This window comes from Ambystoma mexicanum, chromosome 5p (genome assembly GCF_040938575.1).
Source record: "Ambystoma mexicanum isolate Mex_15411 chromosome 5p, UKY_AmexF1_1, whole genome shotgun sequence".
NCBI classification, from domain to species: domain Eukaryota; kingdom Metazoa; phylum Chordata; class Amphibia; order Caudata; family Ambystomatidae; genus Ambystoma; species Ambystoma mexicanum.
The window spans coordinates 69,270,021-69,286,780 of NC_090930.1; the positions used below are offsets into that span (position 1 = coordinate 69,270,021).

Genomic DNA, 16,760 nt, shown 5'->3' on the forward strand with positions numbered 1-16,760 from the left:
CCCAATCCTTGTACCTCAGCCTTTCAGAAGCCAAGCGTGAAGGTTGAGGGTTTTGATGTCAGGATGGAGAACCTGACCTCCCTTCTGTGAGAGTAGATTCTCTCTGAGTGGAAGTTGAATTGGAGGGCAGATGGACAAGTCTAGAAGGTCCGGGTACCACGTTCTCCTGGCCCAATCCGGGGCAATTAGGATCATGGTTTTCCGGAATCTTCTCAACTTCCTGATCATTTGAGGAATGACAGGGACCGGTGGGAACGCGTACAGAAGCGGAAACTCCCAGTCCACTATGAACGCGTCTCCCAGAGCTCCTCTCGGGGGAAATTCCCTTGAACAGAACAGATCGCACTTCCTGTTGACACTGGTGGCGAACAGATCCACCTGAGGGGTTCCCCAAAGGGCGAAGATCTCTTGAAGGACTTCCTGAGCTAGGTCCCACTCGTGGGAGACTGTGCTCTGCCTGCTCAGAGCGTCCGCTGTCAAGTTCTTCTCTCCGGCTAGGTGAACTGCCGATAGAGAGATCCCTTCTTGGATTGCCCAAAACCAGAGCTGCATCGCCTCTCTGCACAGGGGTAGTGATCCTACGCCTCCTCTTTTGTTGAGGTAATGCATGGCCACTGTGTTGTCCGTCATTATCAGGACATTCTTCCCTTGTACAGCTGGCAGGAACGCCTTCAGCGCAAGTCTGATGGCCCTCAGCTCTAACAGGTTGATATGTAGTCTGGACTCCGATGGACACCAAAGACCGCTGATGGTCAAGTCGTTGGCGTGGGCTCCCCAACCCGCGAGTGAGGCATCCGTGACTACTGTTATATCCGGCCAGGGTTGCCAAAACAGTTCTCCTTTTAGAATGTTCTCCTGATAGGCCCACCACCGAAGGTCTCAAGCCACCCTGTCGGGAACCTGAAGATCTGTCATTCTTCCTGAGAATTGTGACCACTGAATCCTCAGTGCCCATTGGAGGGATCTCATTCTCAGGCGAGCCTCTGGCACTAGGAAAATGCAGGATTCCATGAGGCCTAGCAACCTCAAAAAGTCGAAGGCTGGGAGACGTTGGGAATTTTGGAACTTGGTAACCATCTGTAGAATATCTTGAGCCCTCACCTCTGGTGGCGAGGCTTTTCCCAGGGAAGTGTCCAGGATCGCTCCGATGAACTGGAGTCTCTGCGATGGTATCATTTGTGACTTCTTTAAATTGAGGGAGAAGTCCAGTCTGTGAAGGGAGTGGCAAAGGTGATTTAGCTGGATCTGAGCTTGCTCCGAAGATACAGCCCTGATCAACCAATCGTCCAGGTAGGGGTAGACGTGAATCCCTTCCCTCCTTAGACTTGCAGCCACTACCGACACTAACTTGGTGAAGACCCTCGGGGCGGAGGTCAGCCCAAATGGCAGCACTCGAAATTGATAATGAGAGTTGCCAATTGCGAACCTCAGGTATTTCCTGTGCTTGAGATGGATAGGCACATGGAAATAAGCATCCTGAAGGTCCAGAGATACCAACCAGTCCTGGAACTGAAGGGCCTAAAGGATCTGAGAAAGAGTTACCATCTTGAATTTGTCTTTCCTGAGGAATTTGTTCAATTCTCGCAAGTCCAAGATGGGTCTCAGTCCTCAGTCTTTCTTTGGAATAAGAAAGTAAGGGGAGTACCAGCCCTTGTTCCTCTCCGCTACAGGTACCGGTTCTATGGCACCTTTCTCTAGCAGGTCTTAAATTTCCTGCAAGAGGAGCGGATCTGGAGCTTTCTGAGAGCTGATCCCCGGTGGATGACTCTGAGGTATGCGTAGGAGAGGCAGGCAGTAACCTTGGGCAACTGTTTCCAATGCCCAAGCATCTGACGTGATAGCCTGCCATTCCGCCAGATGTTGAGTTAACCTGCCTCCTACAGGTGTCTTGTGAGAGAAGTCCTCAAAGTGGTTTTGGGGCAGCTGATGCAGATGCCGATGGTAAAGAGGCACCTGCTGTTGCTGCGGCTTTTGAATATCTACCCCGTCCACCTCGGGTAGTTCTTCTTTGTCCCCTTTGAGCCGGTTGTCCTCTACCTCTTCCGAATGCGGAGTAGAAGCGAAAGGACTTGCCTCTCGCAGAGGTTCCTGTGGGACGAAAAGGTGTCTGACGGATTGCAGCGCCTAGGGATTTTGCTGCTGCCTTTGATGTTTGCAGTTTTTCTAAACTGTCATCCGCCTTTTTCCCAAACAAAGAAGAGCTATCGAATGGCATGTTCAAGAGCCTGGCTTGCAGATCTGGGGCAAAACCAGACTTTCTCAACCAAGCAAATCTCCTGGTTGTTGTACTTGCCACCATTGCTCTGCTGATACTGTCAGCCGAATCAATGCCCGTCTGGAGGGATTCGCACATAGCGTCTTTACGGTCCTGTATGATATTTAGGAACGCCTCCCTTTCTTCTCCCTCCGGGATGCAGTCAGCTGCTGTAGAAGCACACTCCCAAAGTGTGTGGCTGAATCTAGCAAGGGTGCAAGTAGCATTAACAGATTTTAACGCCATGCTACATGCTGAAAAAACTTTATTTGCCATAGCATCATATTTCTTATCGTCCCTGTCCTGTGGGACGGTAGGGTAAGCAGTCTTGACATCAGTAGAAGATGCTGCCTGTACCACCAGACTTTCTGGGGATGGGTGTTTTGACAAAAACTCCGGTTCTGCAGAAGATACCCTGTATTTAGTAGACAGTTTTTTATTTACTGCCGGGACGACATCTGGGGTTTCCCAGTTCGTCATGATTTTCCTCTGAAGAGCTTTATGAAAGGGTACTACAGGATCCTCCTGTGGACCTTTATCAAGAATATCCGTGAGGTCATCTTGTTGGAAAGCCTTTGAAGGTGTTAACCACCCCATAAATTCTATGATCCTGGCCATTAAGGCTCTATAGGGGGTTTCAGCATGCTCCCCCGGGTCTGGCCTAGCGAACTCCACCTCAGGGGAAGTGTCTAACCCACTTGCCTCATGTAAGGAATCATGGAGATCCTTTAACCTGCGTTCTTCTGAGGATAACTCCTCTTGAACTGGGGTTGCAGGTCCCTGCAACTCAAATGTGTCTTCCTGTTCAGATAGTTCTCCCTCTTCCATAATGGAGGACATAGTTCTCAATTGTTCTGAACTCACAATGGGTGTGAAACCCATCTCCAAGGCAGAGGGTGCCAAACTTCTTGTAATTGGATTCGAAAAAGTCGATGTCGTCGGCGTCGAAGGCTTCGGGCGTGGCGTCGAAAACAAAGGCGGAGGCCTCGAGGACTTCGATAGAATTGGGATTCTGCTTGAGGAAGTCGACAATCTCGACGCCATTGCCATTGAGGACCTGGGGATAGCCACTGGGTGCGTCGCAACCGTGACTTTCCTTGGCGTCGACCCCGGTGTCGAAAGATGGCGTCGAGTCGACAGACCCGTGTGTCGAAGGTCCCTTCGACAACGGCGTCGAAGACACCGACCTCGGCGTACACGGAACCTTCGTCGACGGCACCTTCGAAGAAGGTTTCGAGGTCATAGCTTTACTCGAGGGTTCGTGACGCGCTCGAGAAGCTTCCTTCGCTGGGTACTGCGACTCACAGCGTTTTTGACCTTCAGGTCTTTCGACCAGAGCATCGCTCTCGGCAGTCTTCGAGGGGGTCGAGGCCGCTTTCTCGAAGACACTCATCATATTTTTCCGGAATTCCTCCCATTCAGCCCGGGAACTATGTTTCGTGGGGCAATGGATTCTCTTAGGAGAAACAGAGGAAGAGGAGGACGGAGAAGGGGATCTTCGACGTCTCCTCTTCGAGTGCTTCGATCTCGAAGAGTGATGGGACCCACTCCGAGACCTGGAGCGCGAATGGTGACGAGGAGACGAATGTCTCGACTTCGTCGAGGAAGAAGAAGCGTTTGAAGTCTTACCTTTCTCCAGCTTCCCCCTACGCTCCTTCAGGGCCTTAGCTGTCATGGACATACAGTCCTCGCACTCCGAACAATGGTGTTCAGCTCCCAAACACCACAGACAAACTCTGTGAGGGTCAGTCAGCGACATCTTTTTCCCACAGTCTCGGCATTTTTTGAAGCCAGACCGAGGGGTTGTCGGTTCCGACGAGGAAGCCATCGAGTATGGATCGAATATCTCGAGGTAAATAGGATAAATTCTCTACGAAACTGAGCAACGATATTCCGAGGCACTGAGTAAGCGCGGAAAAACTGAACTGAGCAACGGACGCTGCGCACGGCCTTTATAGGCAGGATGACGTCGACGTCGATACGGCGGCTGTCGAGGGACATCGACTCGGAGGACGTCGACGCGCAGCGCCCTCTAGAGAAAAATTTTCCGAGGCCAGCAAAGCTGGAAGGAGATATCTAAGATAAGGAATACGTCGGAGGACACAAACCCTTCGAAAGATCCAATCTCATCGGGCGAGGGGGGGGGGGGGGGAAGACGGGAGGTCCACCCCGTTGTCGCCGCCGTCATCAGTACCCGTCGTTCTCTTAAGTGGTGGACTTCCCGACAGGCCTGGCTCTGGCTCCTCGGTCGGGCCTGGCTCCAGCCCTTACCCTCCGTCGGGGGTAAGGGCAATCTCGTCCTTATTTCCGTACATAAGGATTGTATTGCCATCAAAACGGCCGCCGAGTTGTCCTGCGGTACTGGCTGCGACGGGCACAACGGTTGATCTGGAACCTCGTTGGTGCCGCCGTCGCTCTCGTCGTCCCCCTCGTTGGGGTTCCTCCTGATGGGCTGGGCCTCCTCCATGCCCACGTCGTGGCTTTCTAAGGCTTCAATCAGTTCCTCCTCGGAGGCCGTGTCCGTATCCACGATGGCCACCCCCCCCCCTGTCTCCGCTGGGGACTTCACAGGGGTCTTCTCGATGGGCTTGATTGAAAGAGGCCTCCCTCCACGGGGGCAGGGAAACTCTGGGCCCCGAGGTAGATTCCAACGGTGCAACCTCCACAGGTTGCGCCAGGGCCGCCGCGACTTTCTCGATAGAGGCCTTGGCCGGGTGAATCAAGGCCTTCGTCACCGTCTGTGCGCTAGAGGCCTTCACCTTGGGGGGAGAGGGGGTCATCGCCTCGCTCCCCCTCAGCCAGAACCTTCGTGACTGACCGGGGCCTCTCCAGAAGCTTAGCCAGGTTCTCGGATTTCCTCTTACCCAAGCCAGAGCGTTGGCTCGTGGTCGATGGCGCCGGGGAGGATGCGCCCGGCCTGGCAGCGAGGAGCCGGTGCTCCGGTACCCGCGGACTCGCAGTGCTTAGCCTTCTGATGGGCCCCTGTCGCCGGGGCACCCTCACAGGACTTAGAAGACTGCTTGGACTTCTTTTTCTTCGCACCCGATGGGCTCTTTCCCTCCAGCCAGTTGGCGAGACGAAGATGGCGATCCCTCATGGTCCACTCTGACATGTTCCCGCAAAACGCACAGTCCTTCTCCACGTGCGTTTTGTCCTCATGAAGACAGTAGAGGCATAAAGAATGCTCGTCTTCCTTGAACACATTCTGTAGCTGGCATCCAGGGCAGGCCCTGAACAGCTTCCCGGGCGTCGAGCTTCCTTTCTCCTGGCCATGTCCGGGGTAGGCCTCAAACTTCTGGACTCCTCCAAAAGCGTAACTATGAAATCTTCACCCTTGAGGGGCGTAGAAAAATCCAAAACGGGACCCCATTGATCGGATGTAGAAAAGGTGGAGCTTGAGGCTCTACTTAACCGAAAAATGAGAAATTCTCTTTGAGAAAAAAAAAAAGCCAAAAACGCAGCAAAAGCTTGAGAGCTATAGCACGAGGACTCCCAACACTTGACCGTGCGGTAAAAATCTGAGGATGGCTGCTGGGGGCGTGGCTTAGGGAGAGGGCAGTCATTGCCTGGGGGCAGTATGACCCAGAGTTCAGTGATTGGTTACTACTAGGAAAGACAGATCAGACACGAAATTGATACCGATTATTTCTGTAACGAGAATTCTCGGCCTGACGACGGGGAATATTCATGAGCATGTGAATCCATGCCAGACCCCATGCTGGAGAAGTGCGTATTTCCTGCTGAACTGTGATGGTGAAATCTGGATAGATATGGATGATGTGTGACTCAAAGCGTAGGTCCTACAAGTCTTTGGCGCACCATAGAAACCGGTCTCTATAGTTCATGATGTGCGCTATGATAGGTCTCAGATAATCAAATGACTTAGGTTTGGCTGTGAGCGTTGGATGGGTACGCTCCGATGTGAAATGCACTGATATTCCAGGATCATCCAGTAGTTTCTTAAGCAAATCTTCCACCACTATTTCAATGTTTCCCGGAAGTGCCTCTTCAGGCACCCCTATGATGCACAGCTTTCACATACTTCATAACTTTAGTCAGAGAGGTCACTGCAGTTTGAAAACTCATCTACTGCTGCGCCAATTCGGCTTTCAGCCTTTGTTATTCTTTGCGTCTCCTTTGTGTCTAGAATTTGTTGCATCTTCAGTGGCTCCGTCACTGGTGGGGCGCAGGGCTCACTATGGCAGATGTAGCAGATGCCTCTGTCTGCAGATCTAGGGGCGGCTTTAATAAAGTGGTCCATGCTTCCTCTCTTTCATCATGCCTAGTGCCAAGGGTAGACCCACTGCCTCTCAGTATTTCTCAAAAGTCAGGTCATGCGCCCCAACTTGCTCCACGGTGACCAGTTATTGTGTCAGCCGTGACATTAGAGAAACAGTGCCTTGTTATGTCTTATTTCCTGCTGCTAGAGGGTGTTGCCTTCAGTTATTGCAGGATATGGAACAAGTTACTTACCTGTAACTTGTTCTCCAGCATGGGTCTGGTATGGATTCACATGCTCATGAATATTCCCCGTCAGGCTGGGAATCCTCGGTAAAGAAAAAAATCAGTTTCAATTCTGAACTGTCTTTCCCCTAACAACCAATCACTGGTCTCTGGATCATACTGCCCCCAGGCAATGACTGCCCTCTACCTAAGCCCCTCCTCTGGCAGCCATCTTAAGATTTGGTAGCACGTAAAGTGGCAGTAGGACCAAGAGAAGAGCCGCAGAGGAGTAGGTGGAAGGGTTTGCATGTGAATCCATGCAAGACCCATGCTGGAGAACAGTTACAGGTAAGAAACATGTTCCTTCTCCAGCATGGGGTCTGGCATGGTTTCCCATGCTCATGAATAAAGAATACATAGCAGTACAAACATGCACAACCACAGGAGGTGGCAAGGCTCAACATTAAGCATCTCAACATTAATCATCTCTTACCTCCTCAGCAGGCTCACCTTCAAGCGAACAGGTTGCGGAGCACTGCTTGGTCGGCTCAGGACTCCTCCCTGGAATCCCTGTCGACGCAGTAGAACTTTGTGAAGGTGTGCGTCAACCTCCACGTAGCAGCCCTGCAGATGTCAAGCAGGAGCACACCAGACAGGAACGCCGTAGTTGGAGCGATCACTCTGGTTGAGTGGGCTTTTGGACGGCGAAGCAACGGTCGGTTTGCTAATGGGTGATGCAGCCGGAGAGCCACCTGGAAATTGAAGCCTTGGAGAGGGCCTTCCCATGGTTCACAGGGCCAAAGTTCACAAACAACTGCGACGTCTTCCGGAAACTCTTTGTGCAGTCCACATAGAACTTCAGAGCTCTAGCCACATCCAGCGAGTGCAATGTCCTCTCAGACGGTGACAAAGGTGTCGGGAAGAATACAGGTAACACCAAGGGCTTGTTTCGATGAAAGTCCGACGGCACCTTGGGCATGAAGGAGGGGTGCGTCCGTAGCACTACCCTCTTCTCATGGAATGTCAAATAAGGTGGTTTACAAGAGAGGGCCTAGATCTCTCCCACTCGTCGTGCAGAGGTGATGGCCACAAGAAAAGAGCTTTTCCACAACAAAAATGTCAGTGGCGCCGAACGCATAGGCTTGAACGGAGGACCCATGAGCCTAGTCAGCACCACATTGAGCTCCAACGCTTGGGCCGGAGCCTTCACCGGCGGGATCGAGCGAAATAGTCCTTTGACAAATTCCTTGACCAATCAATGCGACCATAAGGATGATCATCCAGGAGATCTGGTGTAGCGGGAGATACCCCCAGATGAACTTTGATGGAAACATGGGCCAGTCCTGCGTTGGCCAACAAGAACAAAAATACGGAAGCACCTGCGGAGCAGTCACTCCTAGAGGGTCTATCTTCTGAGTACGGCACCAAACTACGAACCTCTTCACTTTTGCCGGTAGCATTTGAGAGTAGACGAAGCCCTGGCCTTGACGAGCACCTTACAATCTGCTAGGAGATCAAAGCCCCCAAACTCTAGTGCTGCATGAGGCAGGCCTTCAGGTTCAGGGATCCAGGGTCATGGTGTAGAATCGTACCTCTTTTCCTGTGACTGCTGGGGACACTGACAAGTCCAGAAGGCCCGGGTACCATATCTGTCTCGGCCACGCCGGTGCGACGAGGATCATCCTGCACTGGGACTGTCTGAGTTGACTGACCAACCGAAGAAGCAACGGAGGGAACGCATACAGAAACAGGCCATCCCATGGGAAAGAACGCGTTCCCCCCCTTGCTCCCTGGCTGGGGAAACCTGCTGGTGAACCTCCGGCAGTTGGTGTTCGTCGCTGTCGCAAACAGATCGATCTGGGGATTGCCCCATCTGCGGAACAGGTGAACCACTTGGTCCTGCCGAAGTTCCCACTCGTGGCAAGAGTGCAGATCCCAGCTGAGAGAGTCGGCGACGGTGTTCTTCACTCCTGCCAGATGAAATGGGATGAGGAACATCCCCTGGGCTACAGCACAGTGCCAAAAGGTCCTGCGCTTCTTTGGAGAGTGCCAGGGGATCTGGTTTCCGTGAAGACCCGTAACACCTTGCCTTTGAGGGACTGAAGGAAGGACTTGAGGGCCCAAAACGCTGCCCACAGCTCCAACACGATATGCAACGTCTTCTCCTCCGGTAGCCACAGGTCTCTTGCATGAAGACTTCCGGTGTGCGCTCCCCATGCTTCCAGGGAGGCATCAGTCATGACAGTCTCCTGATGAGGTGGGGTCTGGAAATCGACAGATGTGCGCGCACTCCCCACCATCGTATTGCTCGATGGAAACTCTTGTTGAGTGTGACCTTGTCCTCGCAGCTTCCCGGCACTTGGATCCAAAAGGCGTTGAGGAACACCTGTAATGGACGCATTCGTAGCCTGCACAGCCGAATGAGGTATATGCATGACATCATGCCGAGCAGGACCTCACCCTTGCGATCTTCAGGGCCAACAGCCGTTGTACCTTGCCCAAGATGGCCCCTATCCTCTCCTCCGACGGAGACGCCAGGAACAACACTGGGTTGAGTTGGGCTCCCAGAAAATGCGCGTCCTGCGATGGAATCAAGAAGGACTTTACAGAGAACCCCAGCTCCGTCAGGAGTTGGACTGTCCTCGCCGTGTGTTAGACGGCGATATCCTTTGAGCTTGCCCGGATGAGCCAGTCGCCCAGGTAAGGGTAGACACCCCCCCCCGTCTGCGTCCAAGGGAGACGGTTTTGGGGAAATTATAGGCATCATCTTCTCAGGTGTCTTTCCGATGGGTTGAAAAGAGGATTCCCTCCTAGCAGGCAGGGATACTCTTGCCTTCGGGGCTGTGCCCTGCGGATCCGCTTCAGCGGCCTTCGCGAGGGACTCCTTCGATGGAAGGGGCCTTCGTCAGATGCAACTGGGCCTTCACGGCCTTGGTCGAGCCCGAGGCCTTCACCTTAGGGGAGGCTCTAAGCCCCGCTCCCCCTTGGCCTTCTCAGTCGGGCCGGTCTTCTCCAGGAGCTTGCCCGGATGGTCCGACTTCCTCCTCTTAGGAGAACTTGACCGTTGGCTTGTGTTCAAAGGTGCCAGAGACGTACTTGCCCTGGCCGCCGCGGAGCCTGTCTCAACAGCGCTCCCGGTGGCAGTGGACTCGCAGTGCTTTGCTTTATGTTGGGCTCCCGCGGGAGGGGTGCCCTCAAATGTCTTAGACCGCTCAACCACCTTCTTCTGGGAAAGGAAGGCATGCTGCCGGGGACTCACCCAGAGCAGGGGCCTTGGCCTGCAGCCACTCGTTGAGACGCCTGCGTCAGTCCTACAGCGTGCGGGGTACCATCTCCTGACAAGATGCAGTCATGCTCCACGTGTGTTGGGTCCGAGTGCAGGCAGTAAAGGCACAGGGAATGTCCGTCCTCCGAAAAGATATTCCGTAGGTTGCAGCCGGGGCAAGCCTTGAAGAGAGGTGCCGAGTCCTCCTCATCCGCCATGCCACGCGGCGTAGGCCTTGAAGCTTCTGGAATCCTCCAAGAAGAAACTCGACGAAATTCTCCCTTGAGGGACGCTGAAGAATCCAAAAATGGGCCCCCATTAATCGGAAGGTGGATCAATGGAGCTTGAGGCTCGAAAAAAAATAGAGCAAAACTCTTGGAAAAATTGCACAACGCAGTAAAAGCTCAATAGCTATAAGCATGAGGACTCCCAACACTTGACCGTGCAGCAAAAATCTGCAGATGGCTGCCAGAGGAGGGGCTTCGGTAGAGGGCAGTCATTGGCTGGGGGCAGTATGACCCAGAGACCAGTAATTGCTTGTTAGGAGAAAGTATGTTCAAAAGTGAAACTGATTTTCTCTTTACCAAGGATTCCCAGCCTGACGGGGAATATTCATGAGCATGTTAATCCATGGCAGACCCCATGCTGGAGAACAGGATCTTATGCCATGGACCACTGAAGCAGGCCGCTTCTTCCACCGCTGCTCACTTGTGCACGCGTTCAGTGCCCATGTTCCCTGAGCTCGGAGGAACCGGGGCCCCCACACACCTGCCGCATAGAAAAGCGGCTGCTGCACCAGAGCCGCCAATGCCGGGTTTGTTATTATACTTTCCTCTGCTCCGGACAGCCAATAATTCACGTGCGGTGGGTGAAATGCTCAGCGAGACAGTGGAGGTGGGCCTCTCACATGTTCTGTTGCACAGCTCAGTGGGTCTGCTCAGACCCCTCTGTCAGGGAGTGCCTGTTGCTCTATCAATGGATGCAGTGCTCGGTTGCCGGGTACATCCTGCACCAGGAAGCTCCCGTGGCCTTCGCGCCAAAGCACCACCACTCGCGGCGCCCGCTTTGCAGCATGTCTCTCAGCCTCCAAACCAACGGCAGCACACCAATGAAATTGCAATCAGCCGGTTCCCAGCGTGCACAGTGCCCACAAAACAACCCAATTATTCACGATTTCCTCGCCACAGGTCGGATGCTAAATCTGATCTCAGATGTGATGGCTCGGCTACAGATGCCTAGATCGTCCGCCTTGACCGGAGCTTAAGAGGAAATCACCATCTTGGTTAGGCTGCTATACAGCCCACCCGTATTTAAGCAAGCTTACCATATAAAAACCTCATTTAGAAATCCCAAGCAATCCTACAAGCTATTGTTTTTTGGAATGACAATAAGAGGTTGTGTCTTAAGAGCAGCCATGTTGAAAACACAGGACATATAAACTAGGACCACCAGAGGAGGTTTCAGTTTCTGGGCTGGAGTATTGTTATAATGACCTGGGGAAGTAGCCTGCAGGAGTTCCGAATTTGTGGAGAAACGTCAGAAAGGAAAGTGTTTCTTCGAATGCAGAGAACCTAAGGTGAAGGCTGTGTTAGTCTAGAGTGTGGGGACACGGTATGAAATCTTCCGATTCTTATGGATGTTGCCCTAACCCAGATCTCTCCAAGTATGGCCCTAAACACACCAGATCTTTAGGAACACCATTATGGAAACCCATGCATTTAAATGTAATGTGTGGATATTGTGATAACTAAAGTGGATTTGCCTCTAGAGGACTGGACTCTGCGACCCCCTGCCCTAAGCCCAGTGGTATGCTTGGCAGTTTTCTTAGTATACCTATCACTTCACTCCGTCCTAAATCTTACCTTTGACTCCCCAGCCACATCTACAGGATACCCTACTGCCTGTCTGTTAGTTTCCATCATCCTCTAGAGGAAAAGAAAAACAACCCTAACATTGAACACTGCATCCCCCATTATGAACTTGACTTGATCTACTTTATCAGCCTCCAGGTATTCTATAAACTCGGTACACTGTGCATGCAAGGATAAACTAATGCAAGTAGGAATAAAGCGAAGAACAGGTAATGGAATCATAGTATGCAGAAGAAGAGAAGATAAAATGCAAGCATCAAAGGTATAGCAAACAATTGGTAAACTAACACCATAGGCAGGACACACTATGGTCCAAGAAACTACTGGCTATATGACAGCAAGTGAAGTTGGTGAGGTAGGGGACAGATATGAGAACCAGAACAGCTAGCAGTTAAGCTTGGGAAATAATGAGAACCTTACAATTGCTACTATTAATTTTGAGGCCAATCTCTAAGTACTACCCTGAAGCACCGACAGCCTTGCGATGCAGCAGTACTGCTAGATTGATGGCTATTGTGGTGCATCTTACTTCTACAGTCCAAAGGACGGGTAAGGTCAAAGAATCCCAAAAATGGAGCAGTGAGGTTAATTGCTCTAGAAATGTTTTTGGCTCCTCATTCAATGCTAAAGGAAAAGGACACCACAATTAGGAATGAAGCGGGTAATATGGCCATAAAAGCACTAAAGACAACTTCTTAAAACAGTTGAAATATTTTACCAGGACAGGCCAGACCCAATATTGCACAAAACAACAAAAAGGTGTTGTGGCAGAATGGAGGAGACTTGGACAATTCTTGAAACTGGCCTTTCTTCGGGAGGGACATTTTGTAGAACAAAGTCTGTGGCGGTACATTTAGTACACATCACAAAGGCTTACAGGCTTTATGGGGGTTCTTAGTCAAGCATCAGTCCAATGATTGATAGGTTTAACAGAACTCCATGCTTCAACTCTTTATGGTTTGTACCACACCATGCAATTTGATAACGATAAACGAAAACAGACCCTCATAAGACACCTCAATTATATCGAAGGTTGGAATTATTAGGAATGTTAAAATCACTTGAGAAAAAAACAAGAGAAAATGAGCCTTGTTTTTGGGGAATGAGAGGAGGATGCTGGATTGGAAATAGCAGCTTGGGCTTTACGGTAATGCTATGTGATTGGCTTTTTCCCCCTTGAGGTTCAACACCTGCTGCTTACGGTGGCACACCCAACGTTACCGTTATAAGCAGATTAAGTGAAAACATGCTGAACCGGCAGCCTATTCCCCAAGCCCCCACAAACCCACCCCTACATCTTTCACCCACACAGCTTGACGTATATCCATGGATCAGTAGTACATTTAGTGCTACAAAACAATTACAACTTAATCTAAAGAGGTATCAATGTTTCTTAAAGTGCATGGAGGTGCAAATAAATACATATCACAAAAACATTTGTTTAGGATTTAAAACATTGTTTACAAAATACTCCCACTGGCAATAGGACTTAATTGTTCACTCCCTGAAAAAGCATGTTACTCCCACGTTTAAAACCATAGGGAGTAAAATACTCCCACTTCAAACTCTTACACATGGAGCACACCTACACAGACACTAGATCTGCGTGAGGAAATGGGGTTTGCCATGGGGAGTGTTGCAGCCTGAGTCATAACACACGGGTTAATAAGCCCTGGAGGTGTGGTATGTTGGGACACCGGACCGCCTTGCACCACAACTTCCATGAAGCTTTGCGTCTGGAGAGCATGCGTAACGAGCGCAAGGTCGTGGGGGCCTTGATAAGCTCCTCCACAGCCTGTGCCACTTGCTGGTGATTTCGGTGGATGCAGGCACTGGCCGGGCGAGGCAAGAGCAATGTTTGTGTGGCGGAGAAGGACCAGGTCCCGGGGTGCAGAGGAAAAGAAGGGGAAACTGAGGATCGGCTCCCTTTCGGCTTGTCGTTCACCCACTCTGCCTGTAGGCGTTTATGAGTGGTGGACGTGAGTATGGCCACATTGAAAACAATGTGGCTGCGCTTCACCTGGGGAGGTTCCGGAAGGACCACCACAGGCATCAGATATGTGAACACTAATTGTTTGGAGCACTGAAGAACGGATGTAAGAGTACATTTTAACATGAGGAACTCATCACCTTCATCGTTCCAAAAGCGCACATGAAATTATATAGCACTAAGAAAGGAACACTGAACGCTTAATTGTTCATGTGTCTCTATGCTGGATTCTAATTCCATGAAAAAAGCTTAGAGGTGCGAGAAGCACCACTTCATTGATGTTGCCCTGTGTTCTCAGGCAACCTTTGTTGGCTCCAATGTCAAGATTGTCACACAGTAGGTTTCGTTTGATGTGGCTGCTTTATGTGCTACCGTTTGTTGCTTCGCAATGCTTTGAGTTATAGGCTGGTTACTACTGGGGTGTTCCACACTCTTAAGAAAATGTGCCTCCAGGTGTTTGGTGTCCTTAAGAAGGGACACATTCTGGTTGATGTTCAGTATGGATAAAGGTGCAAAGGGCCACAACAAGATACGGCCCAGTAAGGTATGTGTGTTGCACGCCTTTTTCCTGAACCCCTGAATACCTAATCCAACACAAGTTTCCCTAACCCTCTATCCAGTTTCCCTAAAATTCGCCTTCCCTATCCACAACTTCTCCCCAACCCTCTTCTCCTCCCCATTGGCTGCCTCAAGGTTATCTGTTATCTAAAAATCAGGAACCCATGCAAACCAAGATGGCAGGGTCGACTACCATTTGGCTTCCGTGGTCAGGAAGGAGTTGCGACATACAGCTAGGGCGTGACAATCTGCCAATTTAAACCACTTAATACACAGACGATGTATGTAAATGTGATGTCAAAGTATCTTTTGTAAGCTATGATTATTAAAAAAGAAAAGTAAAATCTAAAACTACAAACTACATAAAATGTTTCTCTTAATGATAAGGATAAGATGTCATTATTGTCAGGCATGCGAGGACTGGCGTGTGTCCGCAATACTTAGTCAACCAGCTCTCTCAAAATCCTTGCAGATAGGGAAGCGGTCTTTAGATATGAGGCAAGAAGGCACCCATACCACAAACATGACAATTAACCACAGTTCTCATCATGAATACTATCCTAACAATACTTTAGTGGAATACTGAGCAGGCATGTTCCTAGTGAGTACGTACCTGTTTAACATTATATCCTGCTTTAGCACTGGTTTCAATGTACATCACATTGAGTTCCTTGGCCTTTCTCTCGCCCTCCTCTATAGAAACTTGTCTACAGCAATGAGAACAAATTTAAAATAAAAGAAAGCATAAAAAAAAACAAGTGTAAAGCAAACAAAAGGAAACAATATGACAAGGAAAAATTAAAAAAGGAAAGCAAAACATTTAGGGAACAGTTGCAGCTTTTTCCTCCCTCTTAAATAATGTAGGTTCTCAAAAGGCAGTAAAATATCACTGCTATGGCTAGTGATGCTGTAAAGCCACACAACAATTAAATACGTTTTTAATAAAAAATAACCCCACGATCTACAACCTTACACCAATGACAATGCCCTTCCATTTCTTGATCAAGCATTTGTCTTTCTGACTAAGAAGATCCAGGTGTTCACATGTAAGGCCAGATGAGGATCAGCAGCATATCTGATGAAGTTGCGCCATTATCTTAATAGTTTTAGCAATATTTAGAGGGGGTAAAAACCTGCACACAGCTTTCAAATCAAAATTTTTAAAACAATGGATACTTAAGTGAAACACAAACAAAACAAACACATCTGCAAGCGGCCTGGTAAACTTTTGTAGAGATTAACATTTGAGGCATGCAAGGAACGTTCATAAAAGCAGCCAAAAACAGCCTAAAGTATTTTTGTCATTGAAATAACGGTTTAGGACTTGAACTGTTCTCCTTTAGCTAACATTTGTGCATTAATAAGATTACAAAAACATCAATTATTTTAGTGAAAAATACTAGATTTCTCTTCCGTTGAAAATACCATGGTGGTGATTTGGCCCAACACAAAATCCCACAGCAGCCATCTCGGTGGTTGCCCTTATGTCATGTTGAAGGGCAGGTTTACAGTGCTCAAATAAAATCCCTTCCAGGTGTGGAAAAACTCAATTTGCCGGTTCAGACCCTTCTGCTATCTTGTGCCCGCTGCACAGCATTAGATCAGTATTCGAGTGCCTACAGGCAAGCAGTAAAAAACACAATAGTATCAGGTGCTAAAATGCCTTTACTGGCAACTTCCTGCTAGATTAATTATTATCTGAAATCAAAATCTCTAGCACCCAACAACCAAAGCATGGTGCTTCTTTGCGTGTTAGTCCAGACTTGTATAGCGTCCTCGACACCACAGCATTAGTTTACTTTTTGGTTCCAGGAACTGGACGGCAACACACATGCTACAGAAAATGCTCAAGCCACAGAATAAAAAGATTGACAACTACGATTCTCAGAAAAGGGTGTCCAATGCAGAATTACAACAATCAGAGGATTATCACACAGCCAGGCCAGACTCCAGAACATGTTTCAAATGTAATATACTTTCGGCACCTCGACTACAAACAAAAACAGAAAGGGTTGCCCACAGAAAGGATGTTTGTTGCAGTGAGTTATCACACACCTCAGAGGGATTTTGGGTGGGTGGAAGGCTGACAGGGCAGAGGGTGACTGCGCAAGAGACGAAAGTTGGGGCAAGTAGAACTGATTCACAGGATGCCTCGGCCACTGAACTCATCCGTACTTTCCAAGGGCCTGCATGACCACTTTCACTTTGAGTAAAGAAAGGCAGCGTATTGATATGGTGTGGGAGCACTCAAAAACACATAACTAGTAATAAGAAATACATAAGATAGCCAATTTTACTCATGGTTAAAGCGTGAGGCATAGTTTAGCAAGCAAAGGGTGCAAAACAAATTGTATTGACTACTTGGCAGGGAATGGTGTC

At 49.6% G+C, this 16,760-nt stretch overlaps 1 protein-coding gene across 9 annotated transcripts in view; it reads right to left on the bottom strand.

Moving 5' to 3' along the window:
• The window catches only part of LOC138480737 (ras-related protein Rab-6A-like), a 457,834-nt gene that overhangs the window by 64,803 nt on the left and 376,271 nt on the right, over positions 1–16,760 (bottom strand). For 3 of the 9 annotated variants that reach the window (XM_069612465.1, XM_069612461.1, XM_069612464.1), the window contains exon 6: positions 14,995–15,088. The exons of the other annotated variants lie outside the window; for them this stretch is intronic. In XM_069612465.1, coding sequence (XP_069468566.1) covers positions 14,995–15,088 — 94 coding nt within the window. The remainder of the gene's footprint in view (positions 1–14,994; positions 15,089–16,760) is intronic. 9 annotated transcript variants of the gene reach the window in all.